The following is a 27,318-nucleotide window of genomic DNA, read 5'->3' as shown; positions in this document are numbered from 1 at the left end:
AGCGATAGCCCACAATGCTGTACAGAAGCAATGAGAAATAGAATCCTGTGCCACCGCCATCAGGAGCTGCACACGTGGGCATAGCAATGGGGAACCTATGTGCCACACACTATTCATTCTGTCAAGGTGTCTGCATGCCCCAGTCAGACCGGGCTTTTTAATTCATAGACACAGGCAGGTACAACTCCCTATTGTGAAGTCCCTGTCGACCCACAGCATGGGTGGCTCCCTGGAACCCACCGGCGGTACACAGAAATATCCCATTGCATTGCCCAACACAGCTGAGGTAGTAATGTCGTGCTTAATGCAGGTGGGCTTCGGCCCACACTGCATGCCCCAGTCTGACTGGGGTTCTTTATAAGTGTACAGATGTAGTAAAAACTCCGTGTGCACCTACAGCATGGGTGGGTGCCAGGAAGCCACCGGCGGTACATAGAAATATCCCATTGCATTGCCCAACACAGCTGAGGTAGTAATGTTGTGCTTAACCCTTTCCAATCCAATTTGTATATGGTTTTCCTAGGGGGCTTACTCTTTTTCTGCTGTTATACAACGGCGCTATATGCTGGCTAAAGCCAGTACTGCATGAGCTGACACGTAGGATAGGCTCCGACAGCAGTATACAGTAAGAGAACCCCGACGGACGTCTACCAACAACGGAGCTGTACAGCCTTAAACCCTAATGTCTTCACAGGTCACACAGTGGACTGGAAAGGGTTAATGCAGGTGGGCTTCGGCCCACACTGCATGCCCCAGTCAGACTGGGGTTCTTTACAAGTGGACACATGTAGGTTAAACTCCCTGTGGACCCACTGCCTGGGTGGGTGCCAGGAAGCCACCGGCGGTACATAGAAATATCCCATTGCATTGCCCAACACAGCTGAGGTAGTAATGTCGTGCGTAATACAGGTGGGCTTCGGCCCACACTGCATGCCCCAGTCAGACGGGTTCTTTAGAAGTGTACAGATGTATTAAAAACTCAGTGTGCACCTACAGCATGGGTGGCTCCCTGGAACCCATCGGCGGTACACAAAAATATCCCATTGCATTGCCCAACACAGCTGAGGTAGTAATGTCGTGCTTAATGCAGGTGGGCTTCGGCCCACACTGCATGCCCCAGTCAGACTGGGGTTCTTTACAAGTGGACACATGTAGGTTAAACTCCCTGTGGACCCACTGCCTGGGTGGGTGCCAGGAAGCCACCGGCGGTACATAGAAATATCCCATTGCATTGCCCAACACAGCTGAGGTAGTAATGTCGTGCGTAATACAGGTGGGCTTCGGCCCACACTGCATGCCCCAGTCAGACGGGTTCTTTAGAAGTGTACAGATGTATTAAAAACTCAGTGTTCACCTACAGCATGGGTGGCTCCCTGGAACCCACCGGCGGTACATAAAAATATCCCATTGCATTGCCCAACACAGCTGAGGTAACGTCAGCTGTAATGCAGGTGGGCTAAAAATTAATTTGATTACACTGTAGGCGAGGGCCCACAAAAATTGCTGTATCAACAGTACTAATGTACATCCCAAAAATTGGCCATGGCCAGCCAAGAGGGCAGGTGAAACCCATTAATCGCTTTGGTTAATGTGGCTTAAGTGGTAACTAGGCCTGGAGGCAGCCCAGTGTAACGAAAAATTGGTTCAAGTTAAAGTTCCAATGCTTTTAAGCGCATTGAAACTTATAAAAATTGTTCTGAAAAATTATTTGAGTGAGCCTTGTGGCCCTAAGAAAAATTGCCCGTTCAGCGTGATTACGTGAGGTTTCAGGAGGAGGAGCAGGAGGAGGAGGAGGAGGAATATTAGACACAGATTGATGAAGCAGAAATGTCCCCGTTTTGGATGGTGAGAGAGAACGTAGCTTCCATCCGCGGGTGCAGCCTACGTATTGCTTACGTATTGCTGCTGTCCGCTGGTGGAGAACAGAAGTCTGGGGAAATCCAGCCTTTGTTCATCTTGATGAGTGTTAGCCTGTCGGCACTGTCGGTTGACAAGCGGCTACGCTTATCTGTGATGATTCCCCCAGCCGCACTAAACACCCTCTCCGACAACACGCTAGCCGCAGGACAAGCAAGCACCTCCAGGGCATACAGCGCTAGTTCAGGCCACATGTCCAGCTTCGACACCCAGTAGTTGTAGGGGGCAGAGGCGTCACCAAGGATGGTCGTGCGATCCGCTACGTACTCCCTCACCATCCTTTTACAGTGCTCCCGCCGACTCAGCCGTGACTGGGGAGCGGTGACACAGTCTTGGTGGGGAGCCATAAAGCTGGCCAGGCCCTTAAAGACTGTTGCACTGCCTGGGATGTACATGCTGCTCGATCTACGCACATCCCCTGCTACCTGGCCCTCGGAAGTGCGCCTTCTGCCACTAGCGCTGTCGGCTGGGAATTTTACCATCAGCTTGTCCGCAAGGGTCCTGTGGTATAGCAACACTCTCGAACCCCTTTCCTCTTCGGGAATCAGAGTGGGCAGGTTCTCCTTATACCGTGGATCGAGCAGTGTGTACACCCAGTAATCCGTAGTGGCCAGAATGCGTGCAACGCGAGGGTCACGAGAAAGGCATCCTAACATGAAGTCAGCCATGTGTGCCAGGGTACCTGTACGCAACACATGGCTGTCTTCACTAGGAAGATCACTTTCAGGATCCTCCTCCTCCTCCTCCTCCTCCTCCTCCTCAGGCCATACACGCTGAAAGGATGACAGGCAATCAGCCGGTGTACCGTCAGCAGCGGTCCAAGCTGTCTCTTCCCCCTCCTCCTCATCCTCCTCATGCTCCTCCTCCTCCTCCTGTACGCGCTGAGAAATAGACAGGAGGGTGCCCTGACTATCCAGCGGCATACTGTCTTCCCCCGCCCCCGTTTCCGAGCGCAAAGCAGCTGCCTTTATGGTTTGCAGGGAATTTCTCAAGATGCATAGCAGAGGAATGGTGACGCTAATGATTGTAGCATCGCCGCTCACCACCTGGGTAGACTCCTCAAAATTACCAAGGACATGGCAGATGTCTGCCAACCAGGCCCACTCTTCTGAAAGGAATTGAGGAGGCTGACTCCCACTGCGCCGCCCATGTTGGAGTTGGTATTCGACTATAGCTCTACGTTGTTCATAGAGCCTGGCCAACATGTGGAGCGTAGAGTTCCACCGTGTGGGCACGTCGCACAGCAGTCGGTGCACTGGCAGCTTAAAGTGATGTTGCAGGGTGCGCAGGGTGGCAGCGTCCGTGTGGGACTTGCGGAAATGTGCGCAGAGCCGGCGCGCCTTTACGAGCAGGTCTGACAAGCGTGGGTAGCTTTTCAGAAAGCGCTGAACCACCAAATTAAAGACGTGGGCCAGGCATGGCACGTGCGTGAGGCTGCCAAGCTGCAGAGCCGCCACCAGGTTACGCCCGTTGTCACACACGACCATGCCCGGTTGGAGGCTCAGCGGCGCAAGCCAGCGGTCGGTCTGCTCTGTCAGACCCTGCAGCAGTTCGTGGGCCGTGTGCCTCTTATCGCCTAAGCTGAGTAGTTTCAGCACGGCCTGCTGACGCTTGCCCACCGCTGTGCTGCCACACCGCGCGACACCGACTGCTGGCGACATGCTGCTGCTAACACATCTTGATTGCGAGACAGAGGAGGAGGAGGAGGAGGGTGCTTTAGTGGAGGAAGCATACACCTCCGCAGATACCAGCACCGAGCTGGGGCCCGCAATTCTGGGGGTGGGTAGGACGTGAGCGGTCCCAGGCTCTGACTCTGTCCCAGCCTCCACTAAATTCACCCAATGTGCCGTCAGGGAGATGTAGTGGCCCTGCCCGCCTGTGCTTGTCCACGTGTCCGTAGTTAAGTGGACCGTGGCAGTAACCGCGTTGGTGAGGGCGCGCACAATGTTGCGGGAGACGTGGTCGTGCAGGGCTGGGACGGCACATCGGGAAAAGTAGTGGCGACTGGGAACTGAGTAGCGCGGGGCCGCCGCCTCCATGATACTTTTGAAGGACTCAGTTTCCACAACCCTATACGGCAGCATCTCAAGGCTGATGAATTTTGCTATGCGGACGGTTAACGTTTGAGCGTGCGGGTGCGTGGCGGCGTACTTGCGCTTGCGCTCGAACACTTGCGCAAGCGACGGCTGAACGGTGCGCTGAACTACACTGCTGGATGGGGCCGAGGACAGCGGAGATGAGGGTGTGGGTGCAGGCCATGAGGCGGTAGTGCCTGTGTCCTGAGAGGGGGGTTGCATCTCAGTGGCAGGTTGGGGCACAGGGGGAGAGGCAGGGGTGCAAACCGGAGGCGGTGAACGGCCTTCGTCCCACCTTGTGGGGTGCTTGGCCATCATATGTCTGCGCATGGTGGTGGTGGTGAGGCTGTTGGTGTTGGCTCCCCGGCTGAGCTTTGCGCAACAAAGGTTGCACACCACTGTTCGTCGGTCGTCAGGCGTCTCTGTGAAAAACTGCCAGACCTTAGAGCACCTCGGCCTCTGCAGGGTGGCATGGCGCGAGGGGGCGCTTTGGGAAACACTTGGTGGATTATTCGGTCTGGTCCTGCCTCTACCCCTGGCCCTGGCCACCGCACTGCCTCTTGCAACCTGCCCTGCTGATGCCCTTGACTCCCCCTCTGAAGACCTGTCCTCCTGAGTAAGCGTTGCACACCAGGTGGGGTCAGTCACCTCATCGTCCTGCTGCTCTTCCTCCGAATCCTCTGTGCGCTGCTCCCTTGGACTTACTGCCCTTACTACTACCTCACTGCAAGACAACTGTGTCTGATCGTCATCGTCCTCCTCACCCACAGAAAGTTGTTGAGACAGTTGGCGGAAGTCCCCAGCCTCTTCCCTCGGACCCCGGGAACTTTCGAATGGTTGGGCATCAGTGACGATAAACTCCTCTGGTGGGAGAGGAACCGCTGCTGCCCAATCTAAGCAGGGGCCCGAGAACAGTTCCTGGGAGTGTTCCCGCTCCTGAGCAGGTGTCATTGTAGTGGAGTGAGGAGGCTGGGAGGAAGGAGGAGCAGCAGATAGAGGATTCGGATTTGCAGCAGTGGACGGCGCAGAACTGCGTGTTGACGATAGGTTGCTCGAAGCACTTTCTGCCATCCAGGACAGGACCTGCTCACACTGCTCATTTTCTAATAACCGTCTCCTGCGTGGACCCATTAATTGGGCGATGAATGTGGGGACGCCAGAAACGTGCCTCTCTCCTAATCGTGCAGCAGTCGGCTGCGACACACCGGGATCAGGAGCTCGGCCTGTGCCCACACCCTGACTTGGCCCTCCGCGTCCTCGGCCGCGTCCACGTCCTCTAGGCCTACCCCTACCCCTCAGCATGCTGTATTACCAGTGATTTGATTTCACAGGCAGGAAATAAATTGGCGCAAGACTGCAGGCCAAATATAATTTTTTCCCTTTTTGGAAAACGAAAGGCCCCACTGCCTCTAGTGAATGAATAATCTAAGTTTAATAACTGTGCTGTGTCCCTGCTAATGTGTCACAGAACGTGAGGGTAGCAGAGTTATTATAACTCTGGCAGAGCAGGTATTTTTTTTCCCAATTAAGGAAAGCAAATGGCGAAGCCAGCAGTAAAGCGTAGCTGGGTGCGTATGATTTAGCAATGTTTTTCACGCAGCTCACACGTGTCCACCGCCCGTAAGGACGGACAGAGGCTGGACAAATAGATTTGTTTTCACTTGTTTTTCCACCAAAAGGCAGCACTGCGTATATTCAATGAACATGAGAAGTTTAATAACTGTGCTGTGTCCCTGCTAATGTGTCACAGAACGTGAGGGTAGCAGAGTTATTATAACTCTGGCAGAGCAGGTATTTTTTTTCCCAATTAAGGAAAGCAAATGGCGAAGCCAGCAGTAAAGCGTAGCTGGGTGCGTATAATTTAGCAATGTTTTTCACGCAGCTCACACGTGTCCACCGCCCGTAAGGACGGACAGAGGCTGGACAAATAGATTTGTTTTCACTTGTTTTTCCACCAAAAGGCAGCACTGCGTATATTCAATGAACATGAGAAGTTTAATAACTGTGCTGTGTCCCTGCTAATGTGTCACAGAACGTGAGGGTAGCAGAGTTATTATAACTCTGGCAGAGCAGGTATTTTTTTTCCCAATTTAGGAAAGCAAATGGCGAAGCCAGCAGTAAAGCGTAGCTGGGTGCGTATGATTTAGCAATGTTTTTCACGCAGCTCACACGTGTCCACCGCCCGTAAGGACGGACAGAGGCTGGACAAATAGATTTGTTTTCACTTGTTTTTCCACCAAAAGGCAGCACTGCGTATATTCAATGAACATGAGAAGTTTAATAACTGTGCTGTGTCCCTGCTAATGTGTCACAGAACGTGAGGGTAGCAGAGTTATTATAACTCTGGCAGAGCAGGTATTTTTTTTCCCAATTAAGGAAAGCAAATGGCGAAGCCAGCAGTAAAGCGTAGCTGGGTGCGTATGATTTAGCAATGTTTTTCACGCAGCTCACACGTGTCCACCGCCCGTAAGGACGGACAGAGGCTGGACAAATAGATTTGTTTTCACTTGTTTTTCCACCAAAAGGCAGCACTGCGTATATTCAATGAACATGAGAAGTTTAATAACTGTGCTGTGTCCCTGCTAATGTGTCACAGAACGTGAGGGTAGCAGAGTTATTATAACTCTGGCAGAGCAGGTATTTTTTTTCCCAATTAAGGAAAGCAAATGGCGAAGCCAGCAGTAAAGCGTAGCTGAGTGCGTATGATTTAGCAATGTTTTTCACGCAGCTCACACGTCTCCACAGCCCGTAAGGACGGACAGAGGCTGGACAAATAGATTTGTTTTCACTTGTTTTTCCACCAAAAGGCAGCACTGCGTATATTCTATGAATAATAACTGTGTTGTGGCCCTGCCTATACAATTCTTTCCCTGCAGTATCAATGGAGGGTGGAATGCTCTGCAGAGGCGATTTTGAGAAGCCCAAAAAAAATGCAGCACAGCTAACAGCAGCCTGGACAGTACTGCACACGGATAAATATGGCCCTAGAAAGGACCGTTGAGGTTCTTGAAGGCTACACTCACTCCTAACACTCTCCCTGCCTATGCAGCACTTCTGTCCCTAATGCCGGGTGCAACGCTCTGCAGAGCCGATTTTGAGAAAAAAAAAATGCCACTGCTAACAGCAGCCAACACACAGCTATCAGTGGCCCTAATAAGGACCTTTGGGGGGTCTTGAAGCCTACACTAACTACCAATTCTTTCCCTACAGCAGCTCCGGTATAAACAGCACTGTCCCTCATCTAACTCACCAGGCATCTGAGGCGAGCCGCGGGAGGGGCCGACTTTTATATTAGGCGAACACCTGATCTCGCCAGCCACTCACAGCAGGGGGGTGGTATAGGGCTTAAACGTTGCAGGGGGAAGTTGTAATGCCTTCCCTGTCTTTCAATTGGCCAGAAAAGCGCGCTAACGTCTCAGGGAAGGAAGTGAAAGTAACCAGAACACCGCATGGTGTTCGTTACGAATAACGAACATCCCGAACACCCTAATATTCGCACGAATATCAAGCTCGGACGAACGCGTTCGCTCATCTCTACAGATAATACAATATTACACATAGTGATACTTCTAACTGAAATAGAAATATAGATTTGTACATTTCCTGCTATTCTCTTTGTATACTTCCACTTTACTTTTCATTATTTAAAAATGCTCTAATTTTGAAAACTATCTTTATGTCCTACTTTACTACCAAAGTATATTTGTCTCTCTAATTTTGTTGTTTGCTTATGTATACCATAGATAGATCTTGACATAGATTACCTGTCATGTTACAGTAAACCAAGAATGGTTCAAGAGACCCACTTCCATCAGAATCAATGTAGAAGAATCCTGATGAGTTTCCTTTGTATTTGTATGCTTCACAAGATTGTTCATATTTGGCTGGAAAACAAAGTAATACATTTTCACAACATTGCACAATACAATGATTAACTAATATTAAGTTGTCAGAGGCTTCAGGTGAAAAGATATGAAAATCCGTATTGTATTGCTCATTTTTGTTGTTTACAATCTTCAGGTAAATTTTAAAGTCCCCTTATAGAATCATTTAAAAATATTCAGTGGGATCTCCCTGTACTGTTCTTGTTGTGAGAACTTTTGGAAAGTTTCACACTGCCTTTCTCTTGCTGACTACAAAGTAGTCTTGAATGAGTTTTGTCACAAATTACATTTACCACCTATCCACATGATAGGTGACAAATATCTGATTAATGGAGGTCCCACAGTTGGGGCTACCACCAATCACTAGAAAGAGTATCCTAAGCTTCTTATTTCCCTCACTGTATGACCATAGTGAGGAGGAGTTTAATTTAATATACACACTGATTCTCTATTCAAAGTCTATGGAAACAGTCTATATCTACAAGATTACAGACTCTAAACAAACTCTGTGTTGTTTGGACATCCAGTCGCAATCCCCATTGTTTGATCCTTAGTTCTTGGTTACCTAATATGAGTTAATAAGAAGTAGTCTGTTTTTTCTAAAGTTATCATGGAGAAACATAGGACTGCATATGAAATGTATATGCAAGATGATAGCATAGTTTGATGGGATTATTAAATTGTTGCATTTTTATTTTAAATGCATTGCAGCAACAATTGAATAATTCCAACAGATGCCATAACCTTTAAAACCTAGCAAATGTATGAGGCTGTAGTTTTTTATTGGGCTTTTAATGAAACTTTTACAAAAGTCTTTCAAACATAAGTAAAAAATAGTACAACATTATTCATATAACATAAGTAGACAAAGTACTAACAGGGGAAGGTGTTTATGTGACAAAAAAGGGAAGGGAAGGACATAAGGAATACCTGAGCAAAAGGTTGCAAAATACTGTACTTTCAACACACTCGTTTTGCTGACAAAGCAGAAACTATAAAATGTTTAGCATCTAAATATTTTTTTAAACAGGCTAAGAATTGACCTGTTATAATGTGTGCCGATCAACAAAACATGTTGATCAGTGCTCGTCTACGAATGATCATTAATTTGATAGCCCCTATTCAGCTATTAGTTGGTTATTAGGGATGAGCGAGCGTACTCGGAAAAGCACTACTCGCTCGAGTAATTTGCTTTATCCGAGTATCGCTGTGCTCGGGTCTGAAGATTCGGGTGCCGGCACGGAGCGGGGAGCTGCAGGGGAGAGCGGGGAGGAACGGAGGGGAGATCTTTCTCTCCCTCTCTCCCGCCCGCTCTCCCCTGCTCCCCGCTGCGACTCAGCTGTCAGCCGCAGCGGCACCCGAATCTTCAGACCCGAGCACAGCGATACTCGGATAAAGCACAGTACTCGAGCGAGTAGTGCTTTTCCGAGTATGCTCGCTCATCTCTATCGGTTATACATCTACCTTTTTACATGGGGAGATGTGCAGCTGTCCAGCAAGCATTGTTATGCTCACATAAATGAGCCAATCAGCCTATGAATGAGTGCAATGAGTTCATTGGCTGATCAATATCATATTTGCATGGCCTCAAGACTGGGCAAATTGATAATCAGTCAAGAACCTATGCCTAAACGTCCAACCATGCAAAAAGGCACTTAACACTGTTTGAGTAGGTGCAAAACATAGTAAGAGATAAAGATAGCTAAAGTCCAGAATATACTCTCTGCACAGTCATTGTGAGCGAAGAGATTATCTCAGTGGGGGACAAACATAATGTGAAGAACTTGTCATGTCCCTTTTCATCTGTGAGCTAGCAAAACATTAAACCTCTCTCAAAGTTAACCTTTATCAAACCCCTCAATTATAAATGCAAACTCCCAATTACTTGGAAAAAAATCCATTAAAGCCAAGAAGTTGTATCTGATCAACTGGATTTCTAAAAATATAAGGCTGTTCCAGTTTAGAAGTAATAATAATCAGAAAATAATGCATAGTGAAGTCTAAGACATTTATAGAAATAAGTGTTAGCAATATGGTGCTCTTGATTAAGAACTGAAAAGCTAATTAGGGTGCCAGTTTCATGCAAATCGCCCACACAGATAACTGACACATGAAAGTTCCAAGGTACCATATAAAGTCCGTATCTGGGAAAAATGAAGACAAGAATCTCAAGGAAAAACAACAAACTTGGGACAGAAGGATCTGAAGAGGACAAAGATAAAAAAAAGACAATGCCAGGACCATAGCCTTAATACTAACACATTTTCGTTTAAGTAAACAGATTATTTGGAATTCCAACATTTGTGCTTAGAGGTGACCACCAATATCTAATCTGATTTAAGACTGTGACATAATAAAAATTCTTTATATAGGAGGCATTCATATCCTCAGAAGTGTAAGGGTTAGCAATCATAGAGAATTTAATTCTAGCATGGAAACCACCTCAAATGGATCTGTCAGAGAAAAATAATACTCAGAAGGGAATAGTCCCAGTCCTAAAGAGATGTAGAGTGCATTGAAAACAATTATACATCCAACTCAGGATATAGGAGTTGTATGTAAACTAACCCACAGTTGTAGGCTTATTAAGGAAATAGGATATGAACTAGAATGGTTATTTTGCTCAATAGGGAAATCATTCTAATAAACTCTTTGTTATATAATTCCAAAGTAATATTAAAGATTTGGTATTTAGCATTATTCCCTTTATAAGAGATGTGTGCAAAATAAGTTAGTATATTAGATAAAGCTAATGTTCAATTAACAGCATAGAGATTGATTTTTATGCTCCTTTTGACTCACTGATAGGCTTGTTTGTTTGAACTGCCCTACAGAGCCAAGGGCTCTATCACTAAGGTAAAGAATGATAGATGACAGTGGCAATCCCATTTGGAAAATCATATTTGCAATTTCAAGCCCTAAACTTTTGCTGCTTCATGCATTAAAAACTAAAAACATACCAATACATCATATGAACATGAAAAGGTCTAGCCACTGAAGAACTGAAAGATAAACTAAAACTTAACTTTATTTTGTTTTCTTCAAACTTGATTTATTGAAGAATAACAAATTCCACTTATATGAAGAAATGCATTTACAGTGTATTAGGTTTTGAAAATATATAATATGTTGTTAAGTATATTAAAATTATTAAATGTATTATTACAATTACTACAATCTTAAAATATAGAATTTTTTGTGTATACTGATATATTGATTTAGTAATAACAATATATTTAGGATAGTTTGTGCTGTTTGATAATATTATGAGAATGTTAATTGGTGCAGTAAGAATTGATGATAACTTTGAGTGAAAACAGAATTTAACGAACTCCACCAAATATCCCATACCTTGTAGAATTTTGCAGGACATTATCTGTTTTTACAAAAAAAAATTTATATGAGATGATTGTATTTTGCCATTGAGTCACCATTCTAGGTCGCATGTCCATCAATTTCATCCCTGTTGTCTTATGTGCAATAAGTGTTTCATGAGGTAATATTCATATATGGTGATGCCATTGTTTAACATCTAGAAAGCCAAGTAAACAGACTTCTTGAGTTGTCGAAACAGGGAGTCCAACTAATTGACTAAGCAAATCTGTCACTTTAGTCCGAAAGGTCTGAATCTCATTTAAATACCAGATTGAATGAAATAAATCAGCATCAGTTGTTACACATCTATGACATTGATAAGTGGGTCATCTCCCCATGTGATATATATTAGTTGCAGTTATTGATGAGTTATGTACAGTTTAATAAGTTTATTATTAGCAGCGGGAAATACTAGTAAGTGGGATTCCATAGCATCTGACCATTCTTCATTTGTTAGCGAGGGTATATGGGCTCTTAATTTATCTACTATTTTCAATCACATGGTTGAGAATTTAGATCTTATTAAGTGAGTGTACAAATGGGGAATAAATCCTTTAGGTCTCCAGTGTATGTAAGATCCTGGTTAAAGGGTAATAGGAATGGAGAGGAAAAGTTCCAGATAATGAATACATACTGCATGGTGTAGTTGAAGAAATGTGTGGAAATCTGATCTGGGTATATCATATATTTGTTGTGTTTGTCAAAAAAGGATATAAAGGATCCTTTTATAAAGAAATGTGGTAATGACTTTACACCGTGTTCTGCCCAATAATTAGAGTCAAGGTGAGGAAGACCTCTATTATTCCATAAAGTAGTTTCAGATGAAATATCTTGATATTCTGTCATTCATTTGGCTAAGTCCCATATTCAAATAGAAAGTTTATGTATAGGTAAAGGTGTTTAGAGTTTTTTTTTTTATTTTCCAATAATGTCCATGGGATAGTAGAAGATGGATAGTATATCAAATGATGTTCAGCATTATGTGGAGGCTCATTTGATACCCAATATCTTAAATAATGTAGTTATGCTATATAATATAATTGATAGTTTGGTAAGACCTTGCCCACTAAAGCTTTAAGTCACTATAATGTTTCAATACTAAGTCTATGTCTAGAATTCCCCTATATAAAAGATGACATAAGGAAGTTTACAATTATTAAAGATAATTGAGGTATTATAACATCAGTATGCTCTATACTATGTAGACATTTTGGTAGAATTATCATCTTAATGAGATTTATTCTGTCACCCACAGATAATGAAGTGAATTCCATAATTTAAATTATAAGACATTTTAAAGAAAGAAAGTAGAGGTGTAATATTAAGGCTTTATGAGTACTAGCTATCTCTGGAAATATATACTCCTAAATATTTTAATTGTGTGACAGTTTTCAGATGACAAATTTCTTCACCTATTGTACTTTCCTTTTCCTTAAGAGGCATAAGCAAAATGTTTTGCCAATCAATAAGTGAGTCTAAAAAGATTCCAAATTTGTTTATGAATGATATGTTTTTGTTTATTAGTTCAGTTGCTTCCGAGTCTTGGTGACCTCGTGGACCAGCCCACGCCAGAGCTTCCTGTTGGCTGTTGCCACCCTCAACTCCACCAAGGTCAAGTTCGTCACTTGGAGGATATCATTCATCCAGCTTGCCCTTGGTCGGCCCCTCTTCTTTTTGCCTTCCCCTTTCCCCAACATCAGCATCTTCTCCAAGGTATCCTGTCTTCTCATTATATGGCCAAAGTACTTCAGTTTTGCCTTTTTATATCATTCCCTCTAGTGAGCAGTCTGGCTCTATTTCCTGGAGAATGGACTGGTTTGATCGTCTTATGGTCCAAGGCACTCTCAAAATTCTCCTCCAACACTTTCAACATGATTGAGCTAGCATATGGTAAAGTAAGACTTGGGTTAGAAAGAAATAATATCAAGTAATTAGCATGTAATCCTATGCGGTATTCTCAGGGGACAACTGTTTTATTTTGGATATTTGGGTTTTGTCTAAATAATAATGCTAAGAGTTTAATAGTTATGGTGAATGAAAGATGTGACAATGGGCACCCTTGCCATGTTCCTCTATTAAGGTTAAAAGAAGGGTTACGTTGTCCATTCATGAGTACTCTATTTAGGTGTTTTATATATCCATTTGATAAAGGTCTTGCCAAATCCAAAACATTGCAGTACATCTCATAGATAGGGCCATTCAATTCAGTGAAAGGCCTCTGCTGTGTCTAAGGCCTCCTGTCCACGGGCAATTCTGCATTACGTTATCCGCGGTGATAATTCGCATGCGGGTTATGCAATAAATGCTTTCCATACGATAACTATAGAAAGTGCAGAATGATTTTCTGCAATGAACCTATCATACCGATAGATTCATCGCAGAAAATTGTGGTGACTTTAGTGTTCTTACGCGGTGGAAATCCATGGTGTTAAAGTGCAATGCTTGTGGACAGGGGGCCTAAGGGTGTTAAAGCCCAGTTTTGTTTTGTTTCCAGCCTATTTGTGTTACTATCCTTACACATCTAATGTTATCTGATGTTGATTTGCCAGGCGTAAATCCAGTCTGCTAAGAGTGGATATTATCATGGATAACTAGGTTCACTCTGTTTGCTAATAATTTAGTAGTAATTTTATAGTCTGTATTTAGGAGAGCTACGGGTCTGTAAGATCCACATTTTTTTAGGTTTTTATCAGGGTTTAGTAAAATTGCAATATTTGCCTCATTAACTAAATCTGGAAATTTACCTTCTTTTATGATCTTACAAAAAAGTAGAAGGCCATTTGGTCCAGGTGATTTATTTGGGGCCACAGAAGATAAGGGAGAAATGTTCTGTAGGAAGTTTACAGAAGATTTTCTTAGATAAGCTCAAAAAGTTTCAGTCTTGCATGAGGTGATATGGATCTCAATAAAATTGTTAAGATCTCAAGTAAATCTGTTAAGTATATTAGTGGAGTCAGTAATTAACATAGTAACATAATTGGTTTTCTGGTGAGCATATCATCAATATTGGGGGAGAAGAAGAGTTTTGATGGACCATATGAGCTATAAGTTTGGTATTAGATTGGTTAAAAATAATTTACGAAACTACCTTTTCCTTTAGGATTTGTAACTATTCCCTTCCTGTCTGTAACCATCTAGATTTATTAACATCAGTTAGATCATTTATATATAATTTTTCTGTTTCAATACTTATAGTCTTTAGATAATTCTCTGTTTGGGCTGTAGTTTTGGAAATGTATGAGACATTAAAAATCCATGTAAATAAGATTTAAGAGTATCCCAAACCATAATATCAGAATCAGGGTGATTTAGTTTAAAGAAAATATATAATTGGTCTGGAATTTTATCTGTGGATCCAAAGAGGGATAACCCAAATGGGAGTATCTTGCATTTTCTATAAGATTGAGTAGTAGAGCCTCGTGTGGTGCAGAGTGTAAGCTCTTGCCTACGACATGAAGATTGCAAGCTCAATTCCTGCATGATTCAGGTAGCCGTCTCAAGGTTCACTCAGCCTTCCATCCTTCTGAGGTTGGTTAAATGAGAACCCAGCACTGAAAGCGCTGCAAAATAAGTTGGTGCCATACAAATAAAGAGATTTATTTATTTGGAGATGTTAATGTTAACCAGATTGGAGAGTGTAAGCTTTCTATGGCTTTTATTAGGGCAATTAAGGATGGGGATCCAAGATAACAAGATTTATTTATTTGGAGATGTCAATGTTAACCAGATTGGAGAGTGTAAGCTTTCTATGGCTTTTATTAGGGCAATTAAGGATGGGGATCCAAGATAACAAGATTTATTTATTTGGAGATGTTAATGTTAACCAGATTGGAGAGTGTAAGTATTCTATGGCTTTTATTAGGGCAATTAAGGATGGGGATCCTAAAATATGATTAATGTGACTTAGGGTATTTTTGTGAGAAGTGTGACAGGAGAATTCTTGAGTATTACGATGATGTATTCTCCATAGATCCAACCAACCTACTATGGCTAATAATGCAGCCAATCTAGTAGTGGTATTGGGGTTCTGGGGGACTTCTTCAAATCTATCTAATAAATGGTGTATTACTAAATATAGGTGGCAACTTCAAGATATAGAGATGCAAAGGAAATTCTGCTTATGAGGCCTTAGTCACACGGGTGTTCTTTTCCCGCGATTTGCGGATCGCATGACGGATGCGCATCCGCAAATCGCGTGACCGGGGCCGAGAAAATCGCCCGAAAAAAACTGCTCCTAGCCGCGTTTCAATAGAAACGGGCCGGAGCAGTGCAGCGCTGTCCAGCGCATTGAATTCAATGGAGCCGGCAATACAGCCGGCTCCATTGAAAGCAATGCGCTGCGGGCGATCTCACGATGAATTCTCGGTAAGGGCTTAAATATATAAGCCCTTCCCTGCAATTCATCCAGAAATGTGTAAAAATAAAAAAAAATATATACTCACCCGGTCCCGGCAGACGGAGTTCAGCCGCGGCCGGCGGCAGTTCTCCTGAACTGCTCTCTGTAGTATTCAGCAGCCGGGGATTTAAAATCCCCGCCTGCTGAATGAGCTGCCTCTGATTGGTCACAGCCTGACCAATCAGAGGCAGCTCTCACTCACACCCATTCATGAATTCATGAATGGGTGTGAGTGAGAGCTGCCCCTGATTGCTCCCTGCGCTGAGCCAATCAGAGGCAGCACTCACTCACCCATATATATATACATTTTTTTTTTTGTTTTTACACATTTCTGGATGAATTTCAGGGAAGGGCTTATATATTTAAGCCCTTCCCGAAAATTCATCCCGCAATCGCTGGCAGCCCATTGCTTTCAATGGAGCCGGCTGTATTGCCGGCTCCATTGAATTCAATGGGTAAACATCATTCTTCTCTGCCACAGCTGTTACAGCTGTGGCAGAGGAGAATGATTTGTCTACTATATGTTCTCAATGGGGTCGGCGCTGCTGCCACTGGCCCCATTGAGCGCATATAGAGAAGAGAACAGGAATTGCAGATCGCAGATAGGTGCGATCTACGATTTCTGTTCTATAATTTATCGGACGAGCGCATAAAAAGCGCTCATGTGTCCGATACCATTGCAAAGCAATGGTTTTATAAAATCGCCGGACGCATGCGCAAATCGCGCGAAAAAACGCCCGTCTGACTGAGCCCTTATGTGTATAGAATCACATAAGGATTACTATTAGAGATGAGCGAACGTACTCGTCCGAGCTTGATACTCGTTCGAGTATTAGCGTGTTCGAGATGCTCGTTACTCGTGACGAGTACCACGCGATGTTAGAGTTACTTTCACTTTCATCTCTGAGACGTTAGCGCGCTTTTCTGGCCAATAGAAAGACAGGGAAGGCATTACAACTTCCCCCTGCGACGTTCAAGCCCTATACCACCCCCCTGCAGTGAGTGGCTGGCGAGATCAGGTGTCACCCGAGTATAAAAATCGGCCCCTCCCGCGGCTTGCCACAGATGCGTTCTGACATAGAGGAGGGAAAGTGCTGTCTTGGTGAAGCTGCTATAGGGAGAGCGTTAGGAGGATTTTAGGCTTCAAGAACCCCAACGGTCCTTCTTAGGGCCACATCTAACCGTGTGCAGTACTGTGGAGGCTGCTTTTTGCAGTGTTGCACTTTTTTTTTTTTTTGGTATATCGGCCGTGCAGAGCATGGCGCCCTGCAGTAATACTCCAGGGCCAGAAGTGGTGGTTAGGCAGGAACAGAAGACATATTGATTGAATATAGGCAGTGGGCCTTTGCAAAAACATTTGGGGGAAAAAAATCTATTTGGGCTGCCTGTGACTGTCCTCAGTGTTCTGGGTCTCTGCTGGGTGTAGTAGTCCTCCAAATTCATACGCAGCCAGCTAAGTGTTACAGCAGGCTTGCGCAAAATTATTTCCTGGCTCTGTGTTGGCTGTTAAATCACCGCTGTATTGCAGTCCACAGTGCAATACTCTGCAGTTATTTGACATACTCCAGGGCCAGTAGCGGTGAGGCAGGGACAGAAGACATATTGATTGAATATAGGCAGTGGGCCTTTGCAAAAACATTTGGGGAAAAAAATCTATTTGGGCTGCCTGTGACTGTCCTCAGTGTTCTGGGTCTCTGCTGCGTGTAGTAGTCCTCCAAATTCATACGCAGCCAGCTAAGTGTTACAGCAGGCTTGTGCAAAATTATTTCCTGGCTCTGTGTTGGCTGTTAAATCACCGCTGTATTGCAGTCCACAGTGCAACACTCTGCAGCTATTTGACATACTCCAGGGCCAGAATCGCTTAGGCAGGGACAGAAGACATATTGATTGAATATAGGCAGTGGGCCTTTGCAAAAACATTTGGGGAAAAAAATCTATTTGGGCTGCCTGTCACTGTCCTCAGTGTTCTGGGTCTCTGCTGGGTGTAGTAGTCCTCCAAATTCATACGCAGCCAGCTAAGTGTTACAGCAGGCTTGCGCAAAATTATTTCCTGGCGTTTCGTAAGCGAAGTCAGCCTCCAACCACAGGCCAATAAGCGGCACATTTAATTACGGCATTCTGTTTCTGCATTACTGGTAATACAGCATGCTGAGGAGTAGGGGTAGGCCTAGAGGACGTGGACGCGGCCGAGGACGCGGAGGCCCAAGTCAGGGTGTGGGCACAGGCCGAGCTCCTGATCCAGGTGTATCGCAGCCGACTGCTGCGGGATTAGGAGAGAGGCACGTTTCTGGCATCCCCATATTCATCGCACAATTAACGGGTCCACGCGGTAGACCTTTATTAGAAAATGAGCAGTGTGAGCAGGTCCTGTCGTGGATGGCAGAAAGTGCATCCAGCAATCTATCGTCCACCCAGAGTTCTGCGCCGTCCACTGCTGCAACTCAGAATCCTCTGGCTGCTGCTCCTCCTTCCTCCCAGCCTCCTCACTCCATGAAAATGTGACATTCTGAGGAGCGGGCAGACTCCCAGGAACTGTTCTCGGGCCCCTGCTCAGATTGGGCAGCAGTGGTTCCTCTCCCACCAGAGGAGTTTATCGTGACTGATGCCCAACCATTGGAAAGTTCCCGGGGTCCGGGGGATGAGGCTGGGGACTTCCGGCAACTGTCTCAAGACCTTTCAGTGGGTGAGGAGGCCGATGACGATGAGACACAGTTGTCTATCAGTGAGGTAGTAGTAAGGGCAGTAAGTCCGAGGGAGGAGCGCACAGAGGATTCGGAGGAAGAGCAGCAGGACAATGAGGTGACTGACCCCACCTGGTTTGCTACGCCTACTGAGGACAGGTCTTCAGAGGGGGAGGCAAGGGCAGCAGCAGGGCAGGTTGCAAGAGGCAGTGCGGTGGCCAGGGGTAGAGGCAGGGCCAGACCGAATAATCCACCAACTGTTTCCCAAAGCGCCCCCTCGCGCCATGCCACCCTGCAGAGGCCGAGGTGCTCAAAGGTCTGGCAGTTTTTCACTGAGAGTGCAGACGACCGACGAACAGTGGTGTGCAACCTTTGTCGCGCCAAGATCAGCCGGGGAGCCACCACCACCAGCCTCACCACCACCAGCATGCGCAGACATATGATGGCCAAGCACCCCACAAGGTGGGACGAAGGCCGTTCCCCGCCTCCGGTTTGCACCGCTGCCTCTCCTCTTGTGCCCCAACCTGCCACTGAGATCCAACCCCCCTCTCAGGACACAGGCACTACCGTCTCCTGGCCTGCACCCACACCTTCACCTCCGCTGTCCTCGGCCCCATCCACCAATGTCTGTCAGCGCACCGTCCAGCCGTCGCTAGCGCAAGTGTTGGAGCGCAAGCGCAAGTACGCCGCCACGCACCCGCACGCTTAAGCGTTAAACGTGCACATAGCCAAATTTATCAGCCTGGAGATGCTGCCGTATAGGGCTGTGAAAGCGGAGTCTTTCAAAAGTATGATGGCGGCGGCGGCCCCGCGCTACTCAGTTCCCAGTCGCCACTACTTTTCCCAATGTGCTGTCCCAGCCCTGCACGACCACGTCTCCCGCAACATTGTACGCGCCCTCACCAACGCGGTTACTGCCAAGGTCCACTTAACAACGGACACGTGGACAAGCACAGGTGGGCAGGGCCATTATATCTCCCTGACGGCACATTGGGTGAATTTAGTGGAGGCTGGGACAGAGTCAGAGCCTGGGACCGCTCACGTCCTACCCACCCCCAGAATTGCGGGCCCCAGCTCGGTGGTGGTATCTGCGGCGGTGTATGCTTCCTCCACTAAAGCACCCTCCTCCTCCTCCAACGCAACCTCTGTCTCGCAATCAAGATGTGTCAGCAGCAGCACGTCGCCAGCAGTCGGTGTCGCGCGGCGTGGCAGCACAGCGGTGGGCAAGCGTCAGCAGGCCGTGCTGAAACTACTCAGCTTAGGAGAGAAGAGCCACATGGCCCACGAACTGCTGCAGGGTCTGACAGAGCAGACCGACCGCTGGCTTGCGCCGCTGAGCCTCCAACCGGGCATGGTCGTGTGTGACAACGGCCGTAACCTGGTGGCGGCTCTGCAGCTCGGCAGCCTCACGCACGTGCCATGCCTGGCCCACGTCTTTAATTTGGTGCTTCAGCGCTTTCTGAAAAGCTACCCACGCTTGTCAGACCTGCTCGGAAAGGTGCGCCGGCTCTGCGCACATTTCCGCAAATCCCACACGGAATCTGCCACCCTGCGCACCCTGCAACATCTGTTTCATCTGCCAGTACACCGACTGCTGTGCGACGTGCCCACACGGTGGAACTCTATGCTCCACATGTTGGCCAGGCTCTATGAGCAGCGTAGAGCTATAGTGGAATACCAACTCCAACATGGGCGGCGCAGTGCGAGTCAGCCTCCTCAATTCCTTACAGAAGAGTGGGCCTGGTTGGCAGACATCTGCCAGGTCCTTGGAAACTTTGAGGAGTCTACCCAGATGGTGAGCGGCGATGCTGCAATCATTAGCGTCACCATTCCTCTGCTATGCCTCTTGAGAAGTTCCCTGCAAAGCATAAAGGCAGACGCTTTGTGCTCGGAAATGGAGGCGGGGAAAGACAGTATGTCGCTGGATAGTCAGAGCACCCTCCTGTCTATATCTCAGCGCGTTGAGGAGGAGGAGGTGGAGGAGCATGAGGAGGAGGGGGAAGAGACAGCTTGGCCCACTGCTGAGGGTACCCATGCTGCTTGCCTGTCATCCTTTCAGCGTGTATGGCCTGAGGAGGAGGAGGAGGAGGAGGAGGAGGATCCTGAGAGTGATTACTGGGTGTACACACTGCTCGACCCATGGTATAAGGAGAACCTTTGCACTCTCATAACCGAAGAGGAAAGGGGTTCGAGAGTGATGCTATACCACAGAACCCTGGCGGACAAGCTGATGGTAAAATTCCCATCTGACAGCGCTAGTGGCAGAAGGCGCAGTTCTGAGGGCCAGGTAGCAGGGGAGGCGCGGAGATCAGGCAGCATGTACAGCACAGGCAGGGGAACACTCTCTAAGGCCTTTGACAGTTTTCTGGCTCCCCAGCAAGACTGTGTCACCGCTCCCCAGTCAAGGCTGAGTCGGCGGGAGCACTGTAAAAGGATGGTGAGGGAGTATGTAGCCGATCGCACGACCGTCCACCGTGACGCCTCTGCCCCCTACAACTACTGGGTGTCGAAGCTGGACACGTGGCCTGAACTTGCGCTGTATGCCCTGGAGGTGCTTGCTTGTCCTGCGGCTAGCGTCTTGACAAAGAGGGTGTTTAGTGCGGCTGGGGGAATCATCACGGATAAGCGTACCCGCCTGTCAACCAACAGTGCCGACAGGCTTACACTCATCAAGATGAACAAAGCCTGGATTTCTCCAGACTTCTCTTCTCCACCAGCGGACATCAGCGATACCTAAGCAATACGTAGGCTGCACCCGCGGATGGAAGCATCGTTCTCTATCACCATCAAAAACGGGGACCTTTTAGCTTTATCAATCTGTGTATTCTATTCATCTTCCTCCTCCTGCTCCTCCTCTTGAAACCTGATGTAATCACGCCGAACGGCCAATTTTTCTTAGGCCCACAAGGCTCAGTCATATAATTTTTGTAAACAATTTTTATACATTTCAATGCTCATTAAAGCGTTGAAACTTGCACCTAAACCAATTTTTATTTTAACTGGGCTGCCTCCAGGCCTAGTTACAAATTAAGCCCCATTAACCAAAGCGATTAATGGGTTTCAGCTGCCCTCTTGGTTGGGCATGGGCAATTTTTCTGAGGTACATTAGCACTGTTGGTACACCAATTTTTTTGGGCCCTCGCCTACAGTGTAATCCAATTAATTTTTTGTCCACCTGCATTAAAGCTGACGTTACATCAGCTGTACTGAGCACTGCAATGGGATATATTTATGTACCGCCGGTGGGTTCCAGGGAGCCACCCATGCTGTCGGTCCACACGGAGTTGTAACTGCATGTGTCCACTTCTAAAGAACCCCAGTCTGACTGGGGCATGCAGAGTGGGCCGAAGCCCACCGGCATTAAACATGACATTACCTCAGCTGTGCTGGGCACTGCAATGGGATATATTTATGTACCGCCGCTGGCTCCCTGGCACCCACCCATGCTGTCGGTCCACACGGAGTTTTAACTGCATGTGTCCACTTCTAAAGAACCCCAGTATGACTGGAACATGCAGTGTGGGCTGAAGCCCACCTGCATTAAACATGACATTACCTCAGCTGTGCTGGGCACTGCAATGGGATATATTTATGTACCGCCGGTGGCTTCCTGGCACCCACCCATGCTGTGGGTCCACAGGGACTTCACAATAGGGAGTTGTACCTGCCTGTATCTATGAATTAAAAACCCCGGTCAGGTTGGGGCATGCAGTGTGGGCCGAAGCCCACCTGCATTTCATCTGACGTTAGCTCTGCTGTCCAGGGCACTGCAATGGGATACATTTATGTACAGCCGGTGGGTTCCAGGGAGCCACCCATGCTGTGGGTGCACACGAAATTCCCATTGCGGAGTTGTACCTGCCTGTGACTATTTATAAAAAAACGCGGTCTGACTGGGGCATGCAGACACCTTGACAGAATGAATAGTTTGCAGCTCCAGATGGAGGTGGCACTGGATTTCTCATTGCTTCTGTACAGCATTGTGGGCTATCGCCCCGCCCCTTTTAAAGAGGGTCGCTGCCTAGCCGTGCCAACCCTCTGCAGTGTGTGCCTGCGGTTCCTCCTCATGGCAGACGCACTTATAAATAGACATGAGGGTGGTGTGGCATGAGTGCAGCTGAAGGCTGTGCAGGGACAGTTTGGTGTGCGCTGTGGACACTGGGTCGTGCAGGGGGGGGGGGGTTGGGCAGCATGTAACCCAGGAGAAGTGGCAGCGGAGTGTCATGCAGGCAGTGATTGTGCTTTGTTGGAGGTAGTGTGGTGCTTAGCTAAGGTATGCGTTGCTAATGAGGGCTTTTCAGAAGTAAAAATTGTTGGGAGTGGGGGGGCCCACTCTTGCCGCTATTATGGCTTAATAGTGGGACCTGGGAACTTGAGATGCAGCCCAACATGTAGCCCCTCGCCTGCCCTATCCGTTGCTGTGTCGTTCCCATCACTTTCTTGAATTGCCCAGATTTTCACAAATGGAAACCTTAGCGAGCATCAGCGATATACAAAAATGCTCGGGTCGCCCATTGACTTCAATGGGGTTCGTTATTCAAAACGAACCCTCGAGCATCGCTAAATTTTCATCCCAAGTAACGAGCACCCGAGTATTTTGGTGCTCGCTCATCTCTAAGTGTGAAGAAATCCATTGTCTTCAGCTGGCATGAGTAAACAATATACTCATTGTGTTTGGAAAGGTAAAAACTCTCCCCTCCACTCATGTCCTCCAGCCACTCAAAAGACTGAACAATTCTCTTTCAAATGGAACAAATTTCAAACTGCCTGACAACTATTTTTATGCCGGCTAAAAAACAGTCATAAATAACAAGTGATCGAACGGTGTACGACTGCCCACAATTACATGTAATGATTATCGTTCAAATTAGTTTGAACAAAGTTTGAGCGATAATCGTTGCATGTACAGTTGTTCTGTTGTCCCACCCAGCCACAAAACATAAAATAACAGTATTATTCTTACATACATGTTCTTACTTTTATATATTATATATATGGTATAAAGTTTCTTGGTACAATATTTAATGGATAACTATCTCTGAATGGGAAGTGAAGAATCTAGTGTGATCTCCGTCTATTACCCTTAGACAAGCTTGGTATACCATGGAGTAAGTAATTTGTAATTCACGCAGTTTACATTTAGCTCCAGTGAAGGATTCTCTTTGTTTCTGTAAATCCTTTGGAAAGTTAAGAAAAAGAGATAAAGATGTATTGTCATAGTAAACTACTCCTTGGATTTGGACATATCATAGTACCATGGCTCGATCTTTATAATTTAGTAATCTTGCTATTAAAGTGTGTGGGGGAGCATCAGATATGGGGGTTTTTCTGGAACACAGCGAGCTCTTTCCATGGCAAAAACTGTTGAGAATGATGCATCTGGGAAAAGGTCACGGATCCATTATTCCATGAATTTTTCTGTTCTTTGATCTTCTTCTTTTCCTGGTAAGCCTATGATTTCAAGGTGGTTTCTTTTAGGACAGTTTTGTAGATCATCTGCTTTCTGATGCGAATGAATAGCAGACAGAAGTTGTTGAGATAGTTGTTTTAATGTTAGCTATTGTTCCTTGGGCATTGTTTTTTTTGAGTATGTCAGGACTTGATAGAGATATCAGATTATTGTATTCAGTTATTTATTTTGTGTTTGCATGCGTCTTTATTGCTTTCTTTGTGTTGATCAATGGCTGCGGAATGTTTGGTGGGGGCCATGATTGTTAATTTAATTTAATTTCCTTTTGGAAATTATTGTATTTTGGGGGTGCTGTCCCTTTAAGAGGCTATGTCGATGTGTAAATATATGCATATATGTGTTTACTTATGTTTTTTTTATTGTTAGAATTATTCATTTAGTGGTTTCTTTTGAAATAAACTATTTTAATCCCTTGTGCTTTAACACATGCATGCAGTCATTCAGTTTTCCTCTGTCTCCTCTTCTTGAGATTGCTATAGAGCTGGTAGTGACAGCTGGAAATAACCTCCAGCTACATGCACATATCGATTCCTCTCTTATCTCTTCCTCTTCTTGGTTCTCAGTCTTTTTATTTGTTATAGTATTTCAGAGGTGTATATATGCTCTCACAGGATACATGGACTGCTTTTCTCCACATTAAACCTATCTGGTTCAATCAATGGGATGTATTAAGAGAAGCATAATCATGTAAGGTAATTATCCCCCTCTACTCTTCCTTAGTCAGACCTCACCTGGAATGCTGTATCCAATTCTGGGCACCCCACTTTAAAAAAGATATCGACAAACTGGAGCAAGTTCAGAGAAGAGCAGCCAGGATGATGGGTGATCTGCAAATCATGCCCTATGAAGAACGGTTACAGGATCTGGGAAAAAGAAGGCTGAGGGGAGACTTGATAGCTGTCTGCAAATATCTGAAGTGCTCTCACAGTGCAGCCTTATTCTCATAGACTAGATTAGAAGCAATGGCATGAAACTGAAAGGGAGGAGACGCAGATTAAATATTAGAAAACATTTTTTGACAGTGAGGGTGATCAATGATTGAAACAGGTTACCACAGGAGGTGGTGAGCTGTCCTTCAATGGAAGTCAATGGAAGTCTTCAAACAGAGGCTAGACAGATATCTGTCTTGGATTATTTAGTTTGATTCAATGACCCTGGAGGTCCCTTCCAACACTACAATTCTATGATTCTAGAGATTATTGATGATGATGATGATGATGATGATGCATGTTCTCTACTTGCTCTCAGAGCCTCCCCTGGTATGTACACTCATTACAAAAAAAGCAAACACCTAGAATGAGTTGTTGGAATGGAAACTTTCTGTGGGTGATTGTAACATTAATATAAGTAAGTGATAGCGATATCAGAGCAAAATGATACTTTATTGCAGAAAGCTGAACACTTAAAGATAAGCTCTAGTACTCTGTTGGGCCACCTCTAGCTTGGATGCAAGATGTGATGTGGGTGGGCATGGAGGGATACAGTTTCCATATGGTATCCTGCAGCACATTGGTCTACATTTGCTGTAACTGAGTCTCTAGATTGTGCAAACTTGTAGGCTATAGAAGTTTGTGTCCCATATCATCCATACATGTTCTATTGGTGATAAATATGCCGACCGGGCAGGCTACGGAAGCGTGGCAATGTTGTGGAGGTACTCTTCTGGCACCCTTACAGTGTGTGGTCATGCATTGTCCTGGCTTCAAGATTTCCTGAACATATGACTGAGCTGTAATTGTCCCTCATATCACTACAAAGTGTGACTGACTGTCATATGAGATGGCCCCCCAAAATCATCACACCAGCAGTGGGGGGCAATGTGCTACTCCACAGTAAAGGCAGGGTTGAGGCACTAACCCCTAGATCTCCAGAAATGAGCACAGCTCTCATCAATACCCAAACTAAATCTGGTTTAATTGCTGAAGACAACTCGCTTCCACTCTGTAGCAGTCCAGCTTAGTCATTCGTGACACCACTGCAAACAGATGCAACAGTGCGTGTCAAAGTCAGTACATGTAATGGGTGCCGTGAGACCAAATGTCTTTCAGCCAAACTCCTGGAAATAGTTCCAACATACACAGGGGCCAATAAGGATAGTGTCACCTGTCTCTGGATGGCAGACAATGAAACAGCTGGAGCTGCTCATGTTTTTTGGACAATCAGACAATCTAATCTATTGGTAGTCTGTCAAGGGTGTCCTGAGCCTGGTCACTTAGTGTGCTTGCTCTCAAGCATCTTCTGATCCCAACACCCCATAGCAGTCTGGTGAAAATGTCCCAGGTGGTGGGCAATTCATCAATACAACCATCTAGCTTCTCACCTTCCAATAATGAGACCCCTGTCAAACTCTGTTAACTGAGCAAAATCTCTTTGATTGTATTGTAGAGGCATCTATAGTGGTCAACACACTCTACACGAGCAGAAGAAAAGGTCTTCAACATGTAGCCTCTAAAGAGCTTTTATATTGGCCAAGGGGGAACCCTTTTTAGGGCATCTGGTGGCAAAACGGTTCATCTGATCGCGCCACAGGTATGGAACTCAAGATTTTACCTCTTTCCATATTGAGTGTTAATTTATCAGTAATCTTTATACTATACCAGTAATATTTTTGAACAACCTAATATAGCTACAATATTAATATGGGCAATTAATTTATCACTATTTTCTCTTAGCTTGTAATCTGCTAAACTTATACTCACTTGTAGGATACAAAAGATAGGATAAAAGTATCTATACAAGTCGTGACATTGCTAAGTGTAAGCATAGGCACATATAGTGGCTGTATGATATATTAATATTATTATACAGTATGTTTATTACCAAGCATGTCAGTTGTTTAGAATACATGAACTTAAACTGGCAACAATTCCCTATGAAAAATATATGAGGGTCTAAATAGGATCACTGTTGTTTCTCTTTCCCCTTCCGGTACTGTAATGCTAATGATCAGACTTTAGGAATACCCATGAAATTAATATTATATTTCCTTAATCTGTCCTCAAGATAATCTACTTTATGGCACAATCAACTAAATTATTCTTTATTAACAAATATTAGCATTAAAGGGGTTGTCTCGCGGCAGCAAGTGGGGTTATACACTTCTGTATGGCCATATTAATGCACTTTGTAATATACATCGTGCATTAAATATGAGCCATACAGAAGTTATACACTTACCTGCTCCGTTGCTAGCGTCCTCGTCTCCATGGTGCCGTCTAACGCTGTCTTCTCCTTCCATTTAGACGCGCTTGCGCTGTGCGGTCTTCTGCTGTGTTCAATGGAGCCGCTCTGGCGTGCTTGCGCCGCCGAGGTCTTCTGTGCATGCGTAGACCAGCTCTCCGGCGCGGGCACGCCGGAGCGGCTCCATTGAACACAGCAGAAGACCGCACAGCGCAAGCGCATCTAAATGGAAGGAGAAGACAGCGTTAGATGGCACCATGGAGACGAGGACGCCAGCAACGGAGCAGGTAAGTGTATAACTTCTGTATGGCTCATATTTAATGCACGATGTATATTACAA

At 45.7% G+C, this 27,318-nt stretch overlaps 1 protein-coding gene across 1 annotated transcript in view; it reads right to left on the bottom strand.

Moving 5' to 3' along the window:
* The window catches only part of CNTNAP4 (contactin associated protein family member 4), a 303,723-nt gene that overhangs the window by 89,717 nt on the left and 186,688 nt on the right, over nucleotides 1–27,318 (bottom strand). The window contains exon 12 of the mRNA XM_066605004.1: nucleotides 7,757–7,876. Coding sequence (XP_066461101.1) covers nucleotides 7,757–7,876 — 120 coding nt within the window. The remainder of the gene's footprint in view (nucleotides 1–7,756; nucleotides 7,877–27,318) is intronic.

Source organism: Eleutherodactylus coqui, chromosome 5 (genome assembly GCF_035609145.1).
Source record: "Eleutherodactylus coqui strain aEleCoq1 chromosome 5, aEleCoq1.hap1, whole genome shotgun sequence".
Classification (NCBI taxonomy): domain Eukaryota; kingdom Metazoa; phylum Chordata; class Amphibia; order Anura; family Eleutherodactylidae; genus Eleutherodactylus; species Eleutherodactylus coqui.
This window is presented reverse-complemented; position numbering and strand designations above follow the sequence as displayed.